Source organism: Oryctolagus cuniculus, chromosome 1 (genome assembly GCF_051225735.1).
Source record: "Oryctolagus cuniculus isolate XC-2025 breed Fujian yellow rabbit chromosome 1, ASM5122573v1, whole genome shotgun sequence".
Lineage (NCBI taxonomy): Eukaryota > Metazoa > Chordata > Mammalia > Lagomorpha > Leporidae > Oryctolagus > Oryctolagus cuniculus.
The window spans coordinates 30468203-30486943 of NC_142867.1; the positions used below are offsets into that span (position 1 = coordinate 30468203).

An 18741-nucleotide genomic window follows, 5' to 3' on the forward strand; every position below is an offset into this window, starting at 1 on the left:
CACTCCTTCCTCCAGGCTTCGCAATGGTCCAGGGTGATTTGCCTTCCTGGGGCTTTGCTCTGGGCCCAGCACTCCTTGCTCCTAAACCACTAGGAGCCTCCTCAAAATAGAGAATAGAATTCAAACACAGGCCACATGGAGAGTCTTTCCCTGATCTCTGCCATGACCAAATCACACATCCACATTGTCTATTCTCTTTGCTGGCTCTCCCCTCACCCACCTTCTTCTTTTAAAGATTTTTTTATTTATTTACTTGAAAGGCAGAGTTACAGAGAGAGTTACTGAGTGAACCATCCACTGGTTCACTTCCCAAATGGCCACAATAGCCAGGACTGGGCCAATCAGAAGTCAGGAGCCAGGAGCTTCTTCCAGGTCTCCCACATGGGTGCAGGGGCCCCAGGACTTGGGCCGTCTTCTACTGCTTTCCCAGGCCATAGCAGCGAGCCGGATCAAAAGTGGAGCAGCTGGGACACAAACTGGAGCCAATATGGGATGCTGGCACTGCAGGTGGTGGCTTCACTTGCTACGCCACAGCACCGGCCCCTGGGTTTCTTTCTTCAGTTGATTTTGCCCTGCATATCTGCGTCTGTATCTATGCCTGCCTTTCTATTTATCAAAACTGTTTAAAATGCATTTTAATGGAATACATGGCCACAGATCTTCTGCGGCAAAGTCTGGATATAAATTATGATATAAACACAGAAGCACCCACTATTCCTCAGTGGCTCTGGCCACTTGTCTCCTAGAAAAACCTCTCTACTCTCCACGGACAGAGCAACTTTCCCTCTCTGAGTGCAGGTCAAGACGTCCCACTCCGGGATTCCTCCCCACTAGCCCTGTCCCCAAACAGTCACTCGCTTTTCCCAACTTTGGTCCTTAATCTGACAAGACCAGCTGGGGCCCTCCGTGGCCCCACGCCCCAGCTCTGGGTTGCACCTGAGTGTGAGTGTTGCCTTGTCACTTCTAGCCGAGTGATCTTGAGTAAGTCGCCTAATCTGAGTCCTCAGCTCTGCATCCAGGACTCGTGGATGGTACCACCTGGTGCACCGTGACTGTAAGGGTTCATTACAATCCTATATACACAGTGGCCTAAGAAGCCGTGTAGGCAGTGGCCACAGCCTCTGCACCTAAGCCTCCTGAGTTCAAACCCTGGCTGTGATTTGACCCTTCACTGGCTCAATATCCCTATCTCTCTGGAGAGGACAGGCTCACTGTGAGCAATAAATGAGTTAATGCAGGAAGATGCCTGGACACTGCAGGGGACATGCCTGGACACCTGGCACAGAGAAGCTAATCTAAACAGTCTCCTAGCATCTTGTAAAGCATTCTTCCTCACTTCAAGATGTCATTTGCTACTTGTACCCTCGTCCTGACCCCTCCTAGTGGAGTTGGGGACCTTTTATTTTTTTAAGATTTTATTTATTTAGTTGAGAGGTAGCATTACAGAGAGAAATGTCTTCCATTCGCTGGTTCACTCCCCAAATGGCTGCAACCTCTGGAGCTGAGTTCATGTGAAGCCAGGAGCCAGGAGCTTCTTCTGGGTCTCCCACGTGGGTGCAGGGGCCCAAGTTTGGGCCATCTTCCACTGCTTTCCAAGGCTGAAGCAGAGAGCTGGATTAGAAGTGGAGCAGCCGGGACACCAGCTGGCACCCATATGGGCAGAGGGTTAGCCCACTATGCCACAATGCCGGCTCAGAGCTGGGGACCTTTAGCCCTTGGCCTGGTGGTCTGCCTATCCTGTGCTCAGGGGCCCACCTTCTTGGGCCTCGTGGGAAGAGGGGGAAGTTTGCCAGCAGCCTGTATTGCAAAGCACCCTGATTCCAGCCTGTGTTCATTTGGAACTAAGAGACAAGGAGAGCTTGAGGATGGAGAAGTACCTGGGGTGGGGGTGAGGGGCTCAGGGGGGCTCTCTTTCTCCTGCCATCCCCCAAGCCCCCTCCTCCCAGGCCACACTGGATCAGGCAGTCAGAGGTGGCACAACCAGCTCCCAATGGGGGGGTCCCAGCCTCACCTGTGCTGCCCCACAGCCCTGCCTTCCTCTGCCCCACCTAGGGCGCTGCTAGCTACACCCCCTCCTCCCCGACAGAGGGAGCCCTCCCTGCCCGGTGAAGGCCTCGCAGCTGCCCTTCCAGCTGCTCTTCCAGCCCCAGCCTCCTGGCTTGGCCGGCCGCCCCTCCCGGAGCCGCGCAAGGGTTAAGGCAGCGGCGGCGAGCAGAGGTTCTGGCTGACGTCGTCGCTCTGGCTGAAGGTGGCTCCCCGCCGCTGAGGATGGGAGAGCCTGGCGAGCTGAAACCCGAGCTCCCGCTCAGCTGGGGCTCGGGGAGGTCCCTGTAAGAGCCGCCTGCCCGCCGGCAGCACGCTCCCCTCCGCTCGCGTCTCTCCCTGGCAGTCGCTCGGGCACCGCCGCCGCGGGGAGGATGGAGCTGGGATGGTGGCCGCAGCTGGGGCTCGCGTTCCTGCAGCTCCTTCTCATCTCGTCCTTGCCAAGAGGTACTGTTCAGCGTCCAGGACGGCCCAGGAGGGGGCGGGTTCCCCATGGGGTGCGAGGGTCCCAAGGCGGGGCGGGGGGGGGTGGCTTTCTCCAGTGCCAGCTTTGGGGGCTGGGCTGCTGGTGCTGGGACGCCTGTTGCTCCCCCTGAGATGGGGCTGGGTTTTGTCCTCCCTAACTGTGGGACTCCGTTCTCTCGGGGATGGGACCAGCTCCAATTTTATTTGCTCTTTGCTTTTATCTTTTTTTTTTTTTTTTTTTGAAAGTACCACATTTCCTTGGAGAATCAAGTCCTTGTGAGTTCCCCATCTGACTTGGGAGGGCAAAGTTTCCCCTAAAACACGCCCCCCTCCCCCCAGGTGAGCAGGAAAGAAGCAAGGGAATGAAAAAGCGAGTGCAGAGTGCAGGGCAGGGGTGGCAGGGGCGTCCATCCTGGCCCGTCCTGCTGAGTGAAACCTGGGGGGCTAGGGGACCCACTCAGCACATCCACACCCCTTCCTGTAAGGCTGAGGTTAAAAGTACAAGTTCTTGGGGGTGGAGGTGGGGTGCATGGGTGGGGCGATGCCCTGTGATTGATTGGGATCTGTTCTAGCTTCTTTAACAGGTGATTCTCTGAGCTGCAATCCCCAGGTTAAATGGACTGGGTTGGGGGTGGGGCAGATGAGGCTGGGGCATGACCCAGACAGCACCCCACCCCATGGAGACCTTTGACACAACTCAGGGCAGAAGCCAGGGACACCCAGGCTTGAATTGTAGTCTGCAGCTGGCAGGCAGCACAGGGGGACTTCTCAGGAGCCTTGGTCCCTATGTGCCTTTGGGGTTGCGGTATCAGCAGGTGAGCAGAGGCCTTTCAAGATGGGGGGGGGGGTGGGCTAAGATGCACAGGTGGGAGCAGTCAGGGCATTTGGCACGGGATCAGGGCCCATGTTAGCTTTTGCTGCCTGCCTCCTGTACTGGCCACCTGTCTGTCCCCCTCTGCTCACCTGAGAGGTGGGTATGCGGCTGCTGCAGGTGGCAGCCACGTGGCTGAGAATGCAACAGGGTTGGGGGGGCACAGCTCGAGGCACGTGCCTTCAGGACCAAGTAAACCTGGAGACCCCTGACCCCACCCCCACAGCCCACCCTGGTTAATTCTTGCCCTCTGCCGAGAACCCATCTGCCCCCACTGAAGCCTTCCTCAGTGACTCCTACCAAGAATTCGAGTTTTGCTTCCATGACATCTGGAGGGGCTGCTACTCACTGGCTAGACGCCTGCCCTGGGGGCTAAGTGACGACTTTGCACCCAGACTTCCCGATGTTCCGGCTCTGACATTTGGAACCAAACCTCCAGGACGGGGCGGGGTGGCCTTGGACCAACTCCAGGGGACTTGGTTCTTCTCAGAGCGCCAGGGCTCCGCGGAGTCAGTGCCTGAGGAATGCATTCGTGCTCCCAACGTGGCAGGTGAGGCGGCTCAAACTCATCCAAGTGAAAAAGCACCACTCAGCTGCTGCTTTTTTCCTAGTCCAGGATCTGAAAAAGCCATTTATCCCTGACCTGAGAAGCTCTCTTACCTTTCGCTCTGGAAAAGCTCTGGCGAGGGGTGGGTGGGTGTGGCTTGCTGGTCGTGTGTGTGTGTGTGTGTGTGTGTGTGTGTGTGTGTGTGTGTGTCTGTCTGTCTGTCTGTCTGTCTTGCTGGTCAGCCCTGAGCCGCTTCTCGCGTGCAGCAAGGAGGTGGTGGTGGTTGTGTGTCTCCGGGCTCGTTGACAGGGAAGGCAGAGGGACAGGGTAGGAAACTCTTTAAGAACAAGTCCACTCCCTGTTGGAATTCCGAAGCTGGCCCTGTCAGGGAAAGCCTGGAAGCCTCTCATCCCCTCTAATTAGTTTTCTAAAAAAGAGCATTCGATGACATGTAAACATCCGCTGGGATGTGCCGGGAGGTGGCTGTTGCTCACGGGCATGTGACAAAAGTTGGAGAGTGGGCCAAGCGATAAACTAACATCAACAGCGTGGGCGGGGGGCGGAGGGAGATGGTGGGGGGAGGACCCAACTCTGCCAGCGTGACTCTGCCTCACAGGAGAACCTCATGGAAGAGATGGGTCTCCAGGGAATACAGCCCCGGACCGAGAACTCCGCATTGGCTTGTGGGGAAGGGACACAGCCGCCCCAGGGGAAGAACCGTGGAAGTGCAGATACTCAGTGGGCAGGAGCAGCCGGCTGAGCCAGGGAGTGTGGAAAGCAAGCAGGGGCGAGGGAGTGGCAAGAAAAATTAGACGTTAGTTTATAATGGGATGGGCTAGCAAATTCCTCGCGGAGAGCTATGAAAATTGGGCCTTCGCGGCACGGGTGGATTTTTGTGGGGTTCGTGAAGAGGGTGTTGCCCTAATATATACTCTGGGAGTTCCTGGCTTCCCCGACAGGAGCATAATTTCATGGTGGGATCATGGATTCTAGGAGCTGAGAGAGACTTTAGAGTTTTTTTTTTTTTTTTTTTTTTCGATTGAGGTCATTTTAACTCATCCTTGACTGCAGAGGAGAATGAAAGTAAACATTTTGCTGGCATTCAGTTAGGTGCTGTCGTCGTCCCTGCTTTGCACACGAGGCTCAGAAGCAGTTCTAGGACCAGCGCAGGCACACATCAGCATGGTTTCTCAAAAAATTCAATGGGGCAGTTCCCCTTCCGGTTATTGACACAAAAGACTTGACAGTGGGAACTTGAACAGATATTGGGACACCAGTGTTCAAAACAGCATCGTTCCCAAGAGCCAAAATGTTCATTAATCTTTTTTTTTTTAATTTTTTTTTTGACAGGCAGAGTGGACAGTGAGAGAGAGACAGAGAGAAAGGTCTTCCTTTGCCATTGGTTCACCCTCCAATGGCCGCTGCGGCCGGTGCAGCCGGCGCACCGCGCTGATCCGATGGCAGGAACCAGGTGCTTATCCTGGTCTCCCATGGGGTGCAGGGCCCAAGTACTTAGGCCATCCTCCACTGCACTCCCTGGCCACAGCAGAGAGCTGGCCTGGAAGAGGGGCAACCGGGACAGAATCCGGCGCCCCGACCGGGACTAGAACCCGGTGTGCCAGCGCCGCAAGGCGGAGGATTAGCCTAGTGAGCCGCGGCGCCCGCCAAGAGCCAAAATGTTCGTTAATGGATAAGCCAAACTATCTATACATGCCCTGGAATATCCGTTAGCCTTAAAAATGAAGGCAGTTCTGATACATGCTGTCACGTGAGTGCAATGTGAAGGTGGTGGGCTAAGTGAAAGAAACTAGGAACTAAAAGACAAATGTGGTGGGATTCCACCTGGGGAAGGCACCTGGCATAGTCAAATTGGTGGAGACAGAAAACAGAAAGGTGGTTGCAAAGGGTGGGAGTTGGGGGGAGGCAGTGGGGATTTATTATTCAGTGGGTATAGAGTTGCAGTTTGGGGTGAGGAAAAAGTGTGCGGATGTGTGATAGTAATGGCTGCCAATCAGTGTGGCTCAGAGGCAGGCATTTGGCATGGTGGATCAGACTCCACATGGTGGGGCTGGTGCTGTGGTTAAGCCTCTACCCACAGTGCTGGCATCCCATATGGGCAGGGGCTCAAGTCCTGGCTGCTCCACTTCTGATCCAGCTCTGTGCTGTGGCCTGGGCAAGCATTAGAAGATGCCCCAAGTGCTTGGGTCCCTGCACCTGCATGGGAGACCTGGAAGAAGATCCTGGCTCCTGGCTTCAGATTGGCCCAGCTCCAGCCGTTGAAGCCATTTGGGGAGTAAACCAACAGATGGAGAATCTTTCTCTCTCTCTCTGCCTCTGCCTCTGCCTCTGCCTTTCAAATAAATAAATCTTAAAAACAAGACTCTATGTGGGACTCCTTCATCCCATACCAGGGTGCCTGGGTTCAAGTCCCACCTCTGCTTCCAATGCAGCTTCTGGTCCATGTGTACTCTGGCAAGCAGGAGGTGATGGCTCCAGTACTTGGGTCCCGCTCACCTATGTGGGAGACCTGGATTGAGTTCCAGGCTCCTGGCTTCAGCCTGGCCTGACTCTGGCTGTTGTGGGCAGTTCAGAAGTGAACTGGAAGATCTGTCTCAGTGTCTCTCTGCCTTTCAAATAAGTCAAAATAAATTGCTAATAATAAAAAAATAAAGAATGTAACTCAATGCTATAGAACTATGTACTTAAACATGTTTGGAAGAGTAATTTGCTATGCATGTTTTTCACAGCAAAAAAAAAAAAATTCGACATAGCTAAGTGGGACTTGTGAGAGTCAAGACTGTGTAGTTTCTGAGCCCAAGTTCACCTGTCACCTGGCTGATGTACACTCACATCCAACATGTGGGTTGATTGTGCTTGTGCCCATCTCACCTTGGCAAGGTTTCAGGAGACACAGGATGCAGGATTGAGAGAGCCCTGGATGACCTGTTTTGGCAGCACTGTTGCTCTGTCTTGGCTGGCTGTGCCAAAGAGGGAGATTATGAGCTAAGGACAGAAATGGGCAACCTTTGGGCTACAAGTCCCATAGGAGTATTTAGTAGGATGCAGTGTGCAGAAATATTTTGAACTTGAACACCTTGAGGTTGGATCCTCTCTTTGATCTGACATTCCATCTTTTCATTCTGCCTGTGATACCTGTGAGAACTTACCAGCATTTGAGGATTTTTTTTTTGCCTTTTTTTGTTTGTTTGTTTTTGTTTTGTGTGTGAGAGAGGGTTCTTTTATCTGCTGGTTCACTTCCCAAATAGGTGCAACAGCGAAGTCTGGGCCAGGCCAAAGCCAGGAGCCAGGAACTCCCATCCAGGTCTCCCAGGTACACTTGGCCATCTTCTGCTTTTTCAGGTGCAGGTAACTGGATCGGAACTGGTGCAGCCATAACTGGAACCAGCATTCCAATATGGGACACCAGTATTGCAATCAGGGACTTAACCCGCTATACCACAAGGCTGGTCCCAGTATTTGAGTTTTTGATCTCCATTCCTGAGTGTGAGAGAAAGAGAGAAAGAGAAGCTGATGGTATAAGTATCTGAGGCTTTTTTAAAAGAAAATCTATTTTATTTGAAAGGCAGAGTTATAGAGAAAGAGGGACACACACACACACCCCTTCTATTAGTTGGTTTACTTTCCAAAGGGCTGCAATGGCTAGGGCTGGGCCAGGCCAAAGCCAGGAGCTAGGAGCTACATCTGGGTCTCCCTCGTGGGTGCAGGGGCCCTAGGACTTGGGCCATCTTTGGCTGCTTTCCTGGGTGCGTTAGCAGGGAGCTGGACTGGAGGTGAAGCAGCAGGTACTGGAACCAGTGCCCATATAAGATGCTGGCGCTGCAGGCCGCAGCTTCACATGCTGTGCCAGAATTTGAGTACTTGCTCTCCATTCCTGAGTGGGACTAGGCAGAGACTAAAAGAGAGAGGGAGAGTGCATGCTGAATGGGGAAAAGTACAGTGGGTCAAAGTACTAAGGACTGATTGGCTAACAGGACTTTTAAAAGCATCCACTGCATTAGCATCTAATTTATAAGCATCTAGTATACTGTCATGCACATTTTTCTTGGCGCATAATCTCACCTTTGTGACCTCCAACTCTTTAGTAAGATCTTTTCTTCTCTTGAATGCCCTTTAGCGTGAACTTTTGGTGGAAATGAGATGGGCTGGAGCCGTGGCTCACTAGGCTAATCCTCCGCCTGTGGCGCTGGCACCCCAGGTTCTAGTCCCGGTTGGGGCGCCAGTTCTGTCCCGGTTGCTCCTGCCTGGGAGTTCAGTGGAGGATGGCCCAGGTGCTTGGGCCCAGCAGCCGCATGGGAGACCAGGAGGAAGCAGCTGGGTCCTGGCTTCGAATTGGCGCAGCACGCTGGCCGTAGTGGCCATTTGGGGGGTGAACCAATGGAAGGAAGACCTTTCTCTCTGTTTCTCTCTCACTGTCTAACTCTGCCTGTCCAAAAAAAAAAAAAAAAAAAAAAGAAAGAAATGAGATGCGGCTAAGTGTTATGTCTGAGTTGATAGGCTGGGAGCACATAACTTTTGGGCATGGATACCCAAGACCAGAGGCAACTTAAAGCATCCATGTCCCTTGGGGATACCCAGACACCTTGGGGGAGGGCTTTGGAATGCCACAGGCCTGGATTCTGGGTTCACTTAATTACATCTATCCCTGGGTTACACTGGCAAGACAGAAATGGCCAAATGGTGTTGGGGCTGGGGAGGGGCTTATGACTGATTTCTTTAAAGATTTATTTATTATTTGAAAGTCAGAATTACACAGAGGGAGATAGACAGAGGGAGAGAGAGATTGATCGATCTTCCATTTGCTGGTTCACACCCCAGATGGCCACAACAGCTGAGGCTGGGCCAGGAGCTTCTTCCAGGTCTCCCACATGGGTAGCAGGGGCCCAAGCACTTGGGCCATCTTCCACTGCTTTCTCCAGGCCATAGCAGAGTTGAATCAGTAGTGGAGCAGCTGAGACTCGAACCGGCACTCATATGCGATGCTGGCATTGCAGGCAGCAGCTTTACCCATTACACCACAACACCTTTCCCCTAATGGGTGATCTTAAGTCAAAAATTATTTCCATCTGCCCCACTGGGGATATCCAATACCATGCAAAAGAAAATGTCTCTAGTTGCCTCCCCTGAGAGCAGCTCTAGATGTGGGGTGTGCTCAAGTCGGGAAGTGTGCCATGGCATGGCTAAATGAGGGAAGGTTATATTCCATTCCCTCCTTGCGAGGAAGGAGCTCACACCTTCACTCTGTAAGATGTTTGAAAATCACAAGCACCCGACCTCCCTCCCCTCTTAGATTACTTTAAAGGGGAGGGGAATCCAGTGTTTATACATTCCAGGTCCTGAACTCCAGGGCAGACGACAGAGGCCAGCTGGGGTGTGGAAAGCTAACAGATCAGAGGCAGAGAGTCTATCAGATTCCAAACCTGCTCTGTGTCCCATAATTGTGTTTGTCAGTCTTCACAAGATTGGGGCCAAAGTTGCAGGTTGATAATGGAGAGAAATAAGCAGAAAACACAGGAGAGGAGCCAGCGTGGTAGTGCAGTGGGGTTCAGCCATGGCTTGGGACACAGTCATCCTATATAAGAATGCTAGTTTGAGTCCTGCCTACTCTGTTTCCTATGCAGCTTCCTTCAATTGTGCCTGGGAGGGCAGTGGAAGATGGACCAAGTACTTGGGCCCCTGCACCCTTGTGAGAGACTCAAATGGAGTTCCTGACTAGCTTCAGCCTGGCCATGTGTGGAGTGAACCAGCAGATGGAAGATCCCTCTCTTTCTGTCTCTCCTCCTTTCTCTGTTGCTCTTTCAAACACAGACACAAATCAATAAATCAATCTAGGGAAAACAACAGAACATACAGGACAAAGCAGACCTCATACCTGTAAGCAAAACCTCGCAAGTAGAGCAGAGAATTAGAGTGGCTGGAGAGATTCTGTTTTCTGATTCAGTGTGATTTTCTGCTACCCCCACCAAACTCTCCTTTTGTCTTTCTAGGTTGCAAATATTTGTGAGACAGACTCAGAGTCTACTTCAACTCTCAGGGTTGAGAGTGAAGTAGATAGGAGTTGCTCATCAAATGTTTGACCATTAGTGATAGAAACACCAGTGGTGGTAGCCTTTTTGAAAGGGTTTCCATCCTATGCTAAGAGTCCTAATGCTGAGTTTGACCACCCAAATAAGTGATTGACTTTGAGGAAAATGCCAGGCATTCTCTCTTAGGCTTTCTGTGTATTTATGTAATCCTCACAACAGACCTGGAAGGCCAGTACTGTTGTTGTCATCCCCAGTTCCTGCACAAAGGAACCTAGGCACAGAGTTTCAGTTCTTGCCCAGGTCACATGCTGGATGTCCATGTTTTGACACCAGCTGGTCTGCCTACATAAGTCGTGCCCTAAAACTCTACCCAATATTGCCACAGTAAGGAGCAGGTCCAGCTAGAACAGATGAGCTGGCTGTATTTTAGCTGAATGATAAGGGAACACTTCAGTAGCTCAGACTGGTGCAAATAAGGTCATGTACTCACCTTATGGGGGTGAGTGGAGTAGATGCAGAAAAGGAACAGAAATATCAATGTGGGGCCACATGGAACCCGAGAGGAGTCAATCCCTAAAGAAAAACAGGGGTGCTAAGAGGACCAAAAACCCAACCAGCTTATGAGCTAGCTGTCCCCAGTGTCGCATCCCTTACTCTGATAAGGTGTGGGATGTGCAAATTTCTTTGTACCATACTCTTTAAAATCCAAATCATGTGTCTGTATGCAGGAGACCAGAATTGAGGGTGAGACAGATTTCAAGTCCAGCCCCGACATTATGTGTCTCCATTTCTTTACGGCTTTGTTCTGTCAAGATCATTAATACCTAAACTCTTAAGCCATGAATTGGGTAGGAGCAGTCCTGGAATAAGTAAGAGGAAGCGCTTTTTTCTTCCTTTCTGGCATAACATAGTTGATGGAAATCACAGGGGATGGTAGCTCCATCCCTTTCCATTAATGGTAGGATGGGTTTTAGCCGGTTCATCCAGTGCTTGAATGAAGATCTGTTGTCCGGCAGACAGCAATGTCCTGGATCTTATGCCGAGTAGTTAAGAGATCCTTTTGGCTGGGCTACAAGTGAAAAAACCTGATTTAGTCACCCTTCTTGGATAAAGGCCTTTCTTCCCGCAGCCTTGCTGTTTGCATCATGCCCTTCTCTGAGGTCCTGGCTGGCTCCGAGGATCAACTTAGTGGTTTGGCAGCAGGTGTCAGTGTTAGCTGAAGCCTGGTCAGTCAGTTTGGTGATTGGAAAACCAGAGGTGCTGCTGCTGCCAGACCTATTGAACAACGCGTTCAGCTAACTTTAGCTCATGGGGAGACGCAACAGTTGTCCTCCTAAGCTAAATTTATGGTAGGTTAAAAAAAAATCCCAGCCAGTTTAGTGAAAAAACCACTGGAGGACAGTGGATACTGGCCTGGTTTGCTTCAAATCAAATGAATTGTTTGAGGACTCCAAGAAGCTAAAGTGTCATTGTTTTTCAAGCTCAGTTCTTCTTCTGTTTCAGAGAGTTGCTCTGAAGGGAATCATTTGTCTCCTGCTTCATGGGATTCAACAGGACTTCACAATGATGGGGTGGGGGGCATCTGAAATGTTCTAGGACAAGTTGCCTAAACTTAGCTTATGGCTGGTAACAGCTACTCCTGTATTTTCTAACACTCCCTTGGCTCTATTGGCTGCAAGCAGAAGGGAGGAATTGGCCAGTGTTGAAGAATCTTTGTTGCAGGACTTCTTAGTCTGATTTTTTGCTTCTTAGGGGGGTTGACTGCCTACTTCCAAATGGTGTTCAGTACTCCCATCTGTGCACACCTGGCTCCCTAGGACAATCCACTTACAGAATGAAATGGGAGGGGCTGGCGCCATGGTTCACTTGGTTAATCCTTCGCCTGTGGCACTGGCATCCCATATGGGTGCCAGGTTCTAGTCCCGGTTGCTTCTCTTCCAGTCCAGCTCTCTGTTGTGGCCCAGGAGGGCAGTGGAGGATGGCCCAAATGCTTGAGCCCCACACCCACATGGGAGACCATGAGGAAGCATCTGGTTCCTGGCTTCGGATTGGCACAGCGCTGGCCTTAGTGGCCATTTGAGGGGTGAACCAACTGAAGGAAGACCTTTCTCTCTGTCTCTCTCTCACTGTCTATAACTCTACCTGTCAAATAAATTAAAAAAATAAAAGAATGAAATGGGTAAGCCCTTGTGGAAATGAGATAGAAACTGCAATAAACAAACATATTCATCAGTAATGGACCCAATAGATTTCCGCATGCTGTACAATAGACTCCAAAAAGTCACAGCAATAAAGGATTCTAACACCAGTCATCACAAATAGCCTTCACCTTGGGATTCACACATGCCTCATCTGTTTGTGTCCATGTATTCATTCAGCAGCGTTGATCAAGCATCTCTTGGGGGCCAGACTTGTTCTAGATGCCGAGGCTATCAGATGAGTAAGACAAAATCATGTTCCTAAAGACACTTGTAATCTTTTAAGAGAACTCATAGTTCAGTCTGCCATTTCCCAAAATAGGCTTCATGGAATACTAGTTCTGGGAGAGAATCGATGAAAACAAACAGAACTGAAGATGCTATGATGAAATAAATCTAAGAGATGTGGAAATCGGCTGTGCATAAAGAATATTAAAGAATCTGCAAAGTCCCACAATAAAGACACTTTTAGCATTTTACAAAGTTGTTTGACCACAGAGCCTTTTATTGATAAGAACTTATGCCATCCAGTGGAATTAGTGCTTCATGGAACTCTTGCCCATAATGAATGACATGATGACTATTTCACCATTGCAGAGGAAAGATTAAGAAGGTGCCTCGCCAGACTTTTGCTGAGATGTGGGCTAGAAGACGAATGTCCTTACCACATAAGACTCCCTGGGGAGTTGAAAGAACCGTGGAGATGGTGGCACTTCCTCATTGCTGTGAATAGAGTCCTCACTAGCACTGACCTATGTGGGTCATGGAGAAAATTCATTTTCTGTGTTCAGCTTGCTTGGAGTAATGTCTGGGATCCTTGGGAAAACTGAGCATGAGTCCGATTAGTGACCATTCACAGTGATATGGCCGCTTTAGGGAGTGGTAAGAGCTGTGCCTTGCCTTCCCAATGAGATGTGTCCTGGGTGCCCCCCCCCCCCCCCCCGCACCGAGTCGCCTTTAAAATAAGGAGACTATTTGGGCATTGTTTGACTCCCGAGGGGCATTGAATCTAAGGTCCATTCATCACCAGTTGTCCTTTCACCCTCTCCCTCCCCCATGGAGGCTTGTCTTCAGTATCACAGTGCTTGCTCCTGGGTTTGCCCATGAACCTGATTTGTACAACCTGGGAGTGGTTTGGCTGTTTACACTGGGGCTGTATGCCGTAGAGTCTGTACATGATTTTGAGTTGTTCTCCCTCACTTGTTTGCTGTTTCTGGGCCCTACTTTGTTTCTATCTCGGCTAAGTATTGTTCCAGTTGTCATGCAGCATGGTTTCTGGGCCCTGGCATTGTTGCCTTCTCTCTCTGGCTGGATTGGTTTTGCTTGGGATGACTGAAGTGGCAATGGGGAAGGAATAAAATCATTTGTTCCTTTAAAGAATATTCTTGGCTTTAGCCTGGCCCCAGGACTGGCCATTGTAGCCATCTGGGGAGTGAACCAGTGGATGGAAGGTCTCTCTTTCTGTCACTCCCTCTCTCTCTCTCTCTCTATAACTCTGATTTTCAGATAAATAAGTTAATATTAAAAAAAAGAATACTCTGCCTATTTGGACTTTAGGAACCAATGATCTCCACAAAGATTAATCCCCTGCACACAGTCTATATGGAATTATCTTTGGTGTATCTGTCTTGGTATGGTTGTACTCCAGTTTACATGTGCACACACACATACACAGAAACTAAAGGTGAAGATGTGGATTGTAGATATTTGTGTGTCTGTGTATGAGTGTCTATTGGCATGGAATATCGAGTATTACACAGGCAAGGATTTGAATCCTGGCTGGTTTTCTTTGGTGAGTTACTTGATCTTTCTAATATGTCCTTATCACCTTTCAGTCTGTAATGCAGGATCATTGTGTTTATAGAATAAGTTTATTGGGTGTATTAAGTGGGATAATCCATTTAAAATATTTAGCATAGTGTCTGGCAAAAAAGAGAGCACTCAGGAAGTTAAAGTTCTCTTCCACTTCTCTTGCCTTTTCCTACTAGTATAAGATCCACAAGGAATAGAGAAGGAGTGATGGGGTGTTTTCATCTATAGTAGCATGGAACCAACATGGTCCTATTGAGGCTCACTTCCTCAGTTCACAGTCTCATTCTAGTGGTTATCAATTACCTGTTGGAGAAAAAGAGGAAACCTATGGATTCACCATATATTGATTTATTGTGATTTGCTCACTCCCTCTGGTTTTATCGTGCATCCACCTTCCAGCCTTACAGAAGATGCCTTCTTTGTGCTGCGCCTTTGTATCTTTGTTAGAAAAGGGCCTTGTGCTGGTGCCGTGGCTCACTAGGCTAATCCTCTGCCTGTGGTGCCGGCACCCCAGGTTCTAGTCCCAGTTGGGGTGCCAGATTCTGTCCCGGTTGCTCCTCTTCCTGTCCAGCTCTCTGCTGTGGCATGGGAAGGCAGTGGAGGATGGCCCAAGTGCTTGGGCCCTGCACCTGCATGGGAGACCAGGAGGAAGTACCTGGCTCCTGGCTTCGGATCGGCGCAGCGCCAGCTGTAGCGGCCATTGTGGGGGTGAACCAATGGAAGGAAGACCTTTCTCTTTGTCTCTTTCTCTCTCTCTGTCTCTCTCTCTCTCTTTCTCTTTCTCCCTCTCTCTCTTTGTCTAGCTTGCCTGTATAAAAAAAAAAGAGAGAAAAGGGCCTTGTGGGTAGCAGATTTGTGCAGGGATTAGGAGACAATGTCTTGCAGGGTAGACGGTTATGGGCCAAAAATATTGCACCCCAAACACTGAGGCCTCTTAGAGATATGAAGATGAAATGTCGTTCATGCCCATCCACTTGTGATTCAAGGGTGAAGCTGGCCAAAAATTCTCAGTGGAAAGAAGCTCCCTTCCTCTTGTTCTGGCTTGCAGACTTGGAGGAGGTAGCTCTAATGAAGATGGGCTCATTACAGCTTGCAGAGCTGGGACGCTAACCATAATGAAGGCTAGCCTGCCTGGAGTTGCTGCCAGCTCAGAGCCTAGGGACCCATTGGACATACCATTAGAAATGCATCACCCTCATTGCATGTCCCTCTGCACTTGACATCTGCTGCTGGCCAGCTGCCAACAGGAGAAGGAAAATTTGGCTTTTGCCTGGTATCAGTGAACTTGGAAGTGAAGGTAGTAACGGTAACGCTGGAAGATCTTGGCAAAGAGGTAAGCTGCGGTAGATGGAGATCACCAGTGTAGCCCTAATGTACTCTGACTTAGAGGATTTTAACATGTGGAAAAACAGGAACAGGTGGGACAATCTGTAGAATTCCTGGGTCTGGGGAACTCCCTGTGGCATTTTTAGGGTGTAGCTTGAGCTTTAATAGTTTAGTGTTGCCATGCTAATGCTTCGGTTGATACAATATTGACTGAGTTCTGTTGCCAAGTAGTTTTATATGCATTATTGAGTTATTTTGCAGTCATTATTTCTATTAAAATAAGATCTATTCAACTCATATTCTAAAGTCTGAAGTAACTCAGAAGCAGCTGTCCTTCAAGGATTCCTAGCATCACAGTTGTTGAGGATAATGGCAACTGGGAGCTCCTCCAAGATGCTATAATTGGTGTTTTGTTGCCTTTAGCTATTAATGTGGAATTTGTGTCTCTAAAGAGAAGCAGCAGGAGGGGAGGCATGTTTTATAAAGTGGTGTTCAAAGAGAAGGTGCCACAGTCTGAATGTGTTCCCCAGAGTTCATATGTTAGAAACTTAATCCCTAAACTCATGTTGATGCTATTTGGAGGTAGGATCTTTGGGAGGTGATTGGGTCATGAGAACTCCACCCTAAAGACTGGATTAATCCACTGATGGACTCATGCATTGTTGAGGGAGTGACTCTGTTCTAAAAGGGAGCTCTCTTGAGCACACTTGCCCTGCCTCGTCCTGTGAGGCCCTGTACTATGATATGTTGCAGCAAGAAGGCCCTCATGGGATGCTGAGCAGGTCCCGACCCCATGCTTCTGGGTGTCCCAGCCTCCCATGGGCCAAGCAAATGTCTATTCTTTATAAATTATCTGATATCAGACTTTTTGTCATAATATCAGAAAGCAAATGAAGACAGGTGGCCTTCGAGAAAAGAGAGTAGGAAATCTAAAAGCAGGTGGGAGGAACCGAGAATGCCATGATACCAGCATGAGCAGCCTGCTTGCAAAGGCTGGGTGTGTGTGGGCTTCGGGAGGAGACACCATCGCTTGTCTCCTTTGCTCCCTTTGTCATCTGTGTCTTAGCCAAAGCCTTTTCAAAGACACGGCAAAAAAATGAAAATGTCTGACAAACATGCATTTTTTTCTTTCCAAAGCCCTTCATCCACATTACCTTCTGCAACTGCAGTGACATCGGCACTGTCATCTCTGAGCCTCCATCCTCTTGAGGCTTTGGGCAAATGCTGCAGCAGGTGTCTTCTCTGTGGTTGTTCGGTAGCATAAGAGAGGGGCAGATTCCACGGTAGTGGGTCCATAGTGTAGCCAAGGAGTTCAGAGTTCCATTCAAGGTCACTAAGACGTCAAGGTTACTGTGTTAGGAAGAGAGTTATAGGTTGGTGCCTCCTCACATGGGGCACCAAAATGTTAGGAGAAGAGGCACAGAATAGAGAGGAGGCAGTGCATGAATTCACAGCCAGACCGAATTTATTCAGAGAAAACAAATCTGTAGAGGTGGGTGACCAACTGCCCGTGTGCACACAGATGGAACACGGGGCACAAGGCCGCGACCCCTAGGGGCCAGGCCTTTTTATATTTTAGGATGGTTGGGGATGGGAGCGGGGTAGGGGGCAGCAAGCAGAGGTGAATTCCTGGAATTGGGGGGGGGGTACTTGGGAACCTGGAAAAGAATGCAGGGGTGGGGTATGAAGGCTATAGGGTGTGAGACCCAATTAAGATCCAGGGCAAGGAATACATCCCAATGTTGATCTATCTTTTGGGCAATGAGTGAGAATGGCTGAGGCTTATGTCTTTGGTCTATCATATTGTCTTTAGACCAGAGCAGGGTGAGAACCGATCCAGCGACTGGAGGAGGGTGAATTTTTTTGTAACACATTTCCCTAGAAATAGTGAAAGCAGAATAATAGGCCTGTGATTCTCAAGAAGTAAACTTGTTTGAAGGGCAGAGACCTAGACTCTGCATCAAGAGACTGTGAGGACTAGGTCTGGATTGGGATCCAGGAATATGACATTTAACTATTTTTAAAAATTTTATTAATATAAACAGAACAGATTTCATGTATTTCATAGGTACGATAACCATACTTGCCTCCCTTCCCCTCTCCCTCAATCCCGCTTCTTCCTTCTTTTCTTTTTTTTTCTTTAACTTTTACAAAGACATACTTTCAATCTACTCTAATCACAGGCTTAGTTCACCACCAACCATAATATTCAACAAGTAACATGGAGGAAGACCACAGTTCCACAGGAGTATAAGCAAGTGCTGGAAGCAACAATCATATAACAAGATGTCTGTTTCATTCCTATATATATCTATATCTTTATATATATATATATATTCTATATTAACTGCCACATGTCAGAGAAAATATGTTTGTCTTTTTGAGACTGGTTATTTAGCTTAGCACAGTGGTTTCCAGTTGTGTCCATTTTGTTGTAAAAGACAGGATTTCATTCTTTTTAATGGCTGAGTAGTATTCCATAGTGTATTATACACCACATTATCCAGTCATCAGCTGATGGACATCTGGGTTGATTCCATATCTTATCTGTTGTGAATTGAGCTGCAATAAACATGTGGGTACAGATAACTCTTTCATATGCTACTTTCATTCTATCTGGGTGAATTCCCAGGAGTGGGATGGTTGGGTCACACGGTAGATCTATTACCATATTTCTGAGCAATCTCCATACTCTCTTCCATAATTGTACTCATTTAACATGCCCACCAACAGTGGATTCACGTACCTTTCCCCCCTACATCCTCACTGGCATTTGTTATTTTTCGATTTTTTGGGTGGTTGCCATTCTGCCTGGGGTGAGGTAAAGCCTCATTGTGGTTTTGATTTGCATTTCCCTGATAGCTAGTGATCCTGAGTATTTTTTTCATGTGTCTGTTGGCCATTTGAATTTCATCCTTTGGAAAATGCCTGTTCATTTCCTTTACCGATTTCTTAACTGGGCTATTTGTTTAGTTATTGATGAGTTTCTTGAGCTGTTTTTTTTTTTTTGGACAGGCAGAGTGGACAGTGAGAGAGAGAGACAGAGAGAGAAAGGTCTTCCTTTGCCATTGGTTCACCCTCCAATGGCCGCCGTGGCCAGTGCACTGTGGCTGGCACACTGCGCTGATCCGAAGCCAGGAGCCAGGTGCTTCTCCTGGTCTCCCATGCGGGTGTAGGGCCCAAGCACTTGGGCCATCCTCCACTGCCTTCCTGGCCACAGCAGAGAGCTGGCCTGGAAGAGGGGCAACCGGGACAGAATCCGGCACCCCTACCGGAACTAGAACCCGGTGTGCCAAACGCTGCAGGCGGAGGATTAGCCTATTGAGCCGCAGCGCCGGCCTTTTTTTTTTTTTTTTCCTTGAGCTCTTTATAGATCCTGGATATTAATCCTTTATCAGTTGTATAGTTTGTAAATGTTTTCTCCCATGGTGTCAG

General features: G+C 49.1%; 1 protein-coding gene across 2 annotated transcripts in view; it reads left to right on the top strand.

The window, feature by feature from the left end:
• The first annotated feature begins 2081 nt into the window (after positions 1-2081).
• The window catches only part of PAMR1 (peptidase domain containing associated with muscle regeneration 1), a 94419-nt gene continuing 77759 nt past the window's right edge, over positions 2082-18741 (top strand). Inside the window, exon 1 of one of the 2 annotated variants that reach the window (XM_008269766.5) lies at positions 2082-2490. In XM_008269766.5, coding sequence (XP_008267988.3) covers positions 2418-2490 — 73 coding nt within the window. In that variant the 5' untranslated portion in view covers positions 2082-2417. The remainder of the gene's footprint in view (positions 2491-18741) is intronic. The other variant, XM_008269767.5, reaches the window with a different exon arrangement.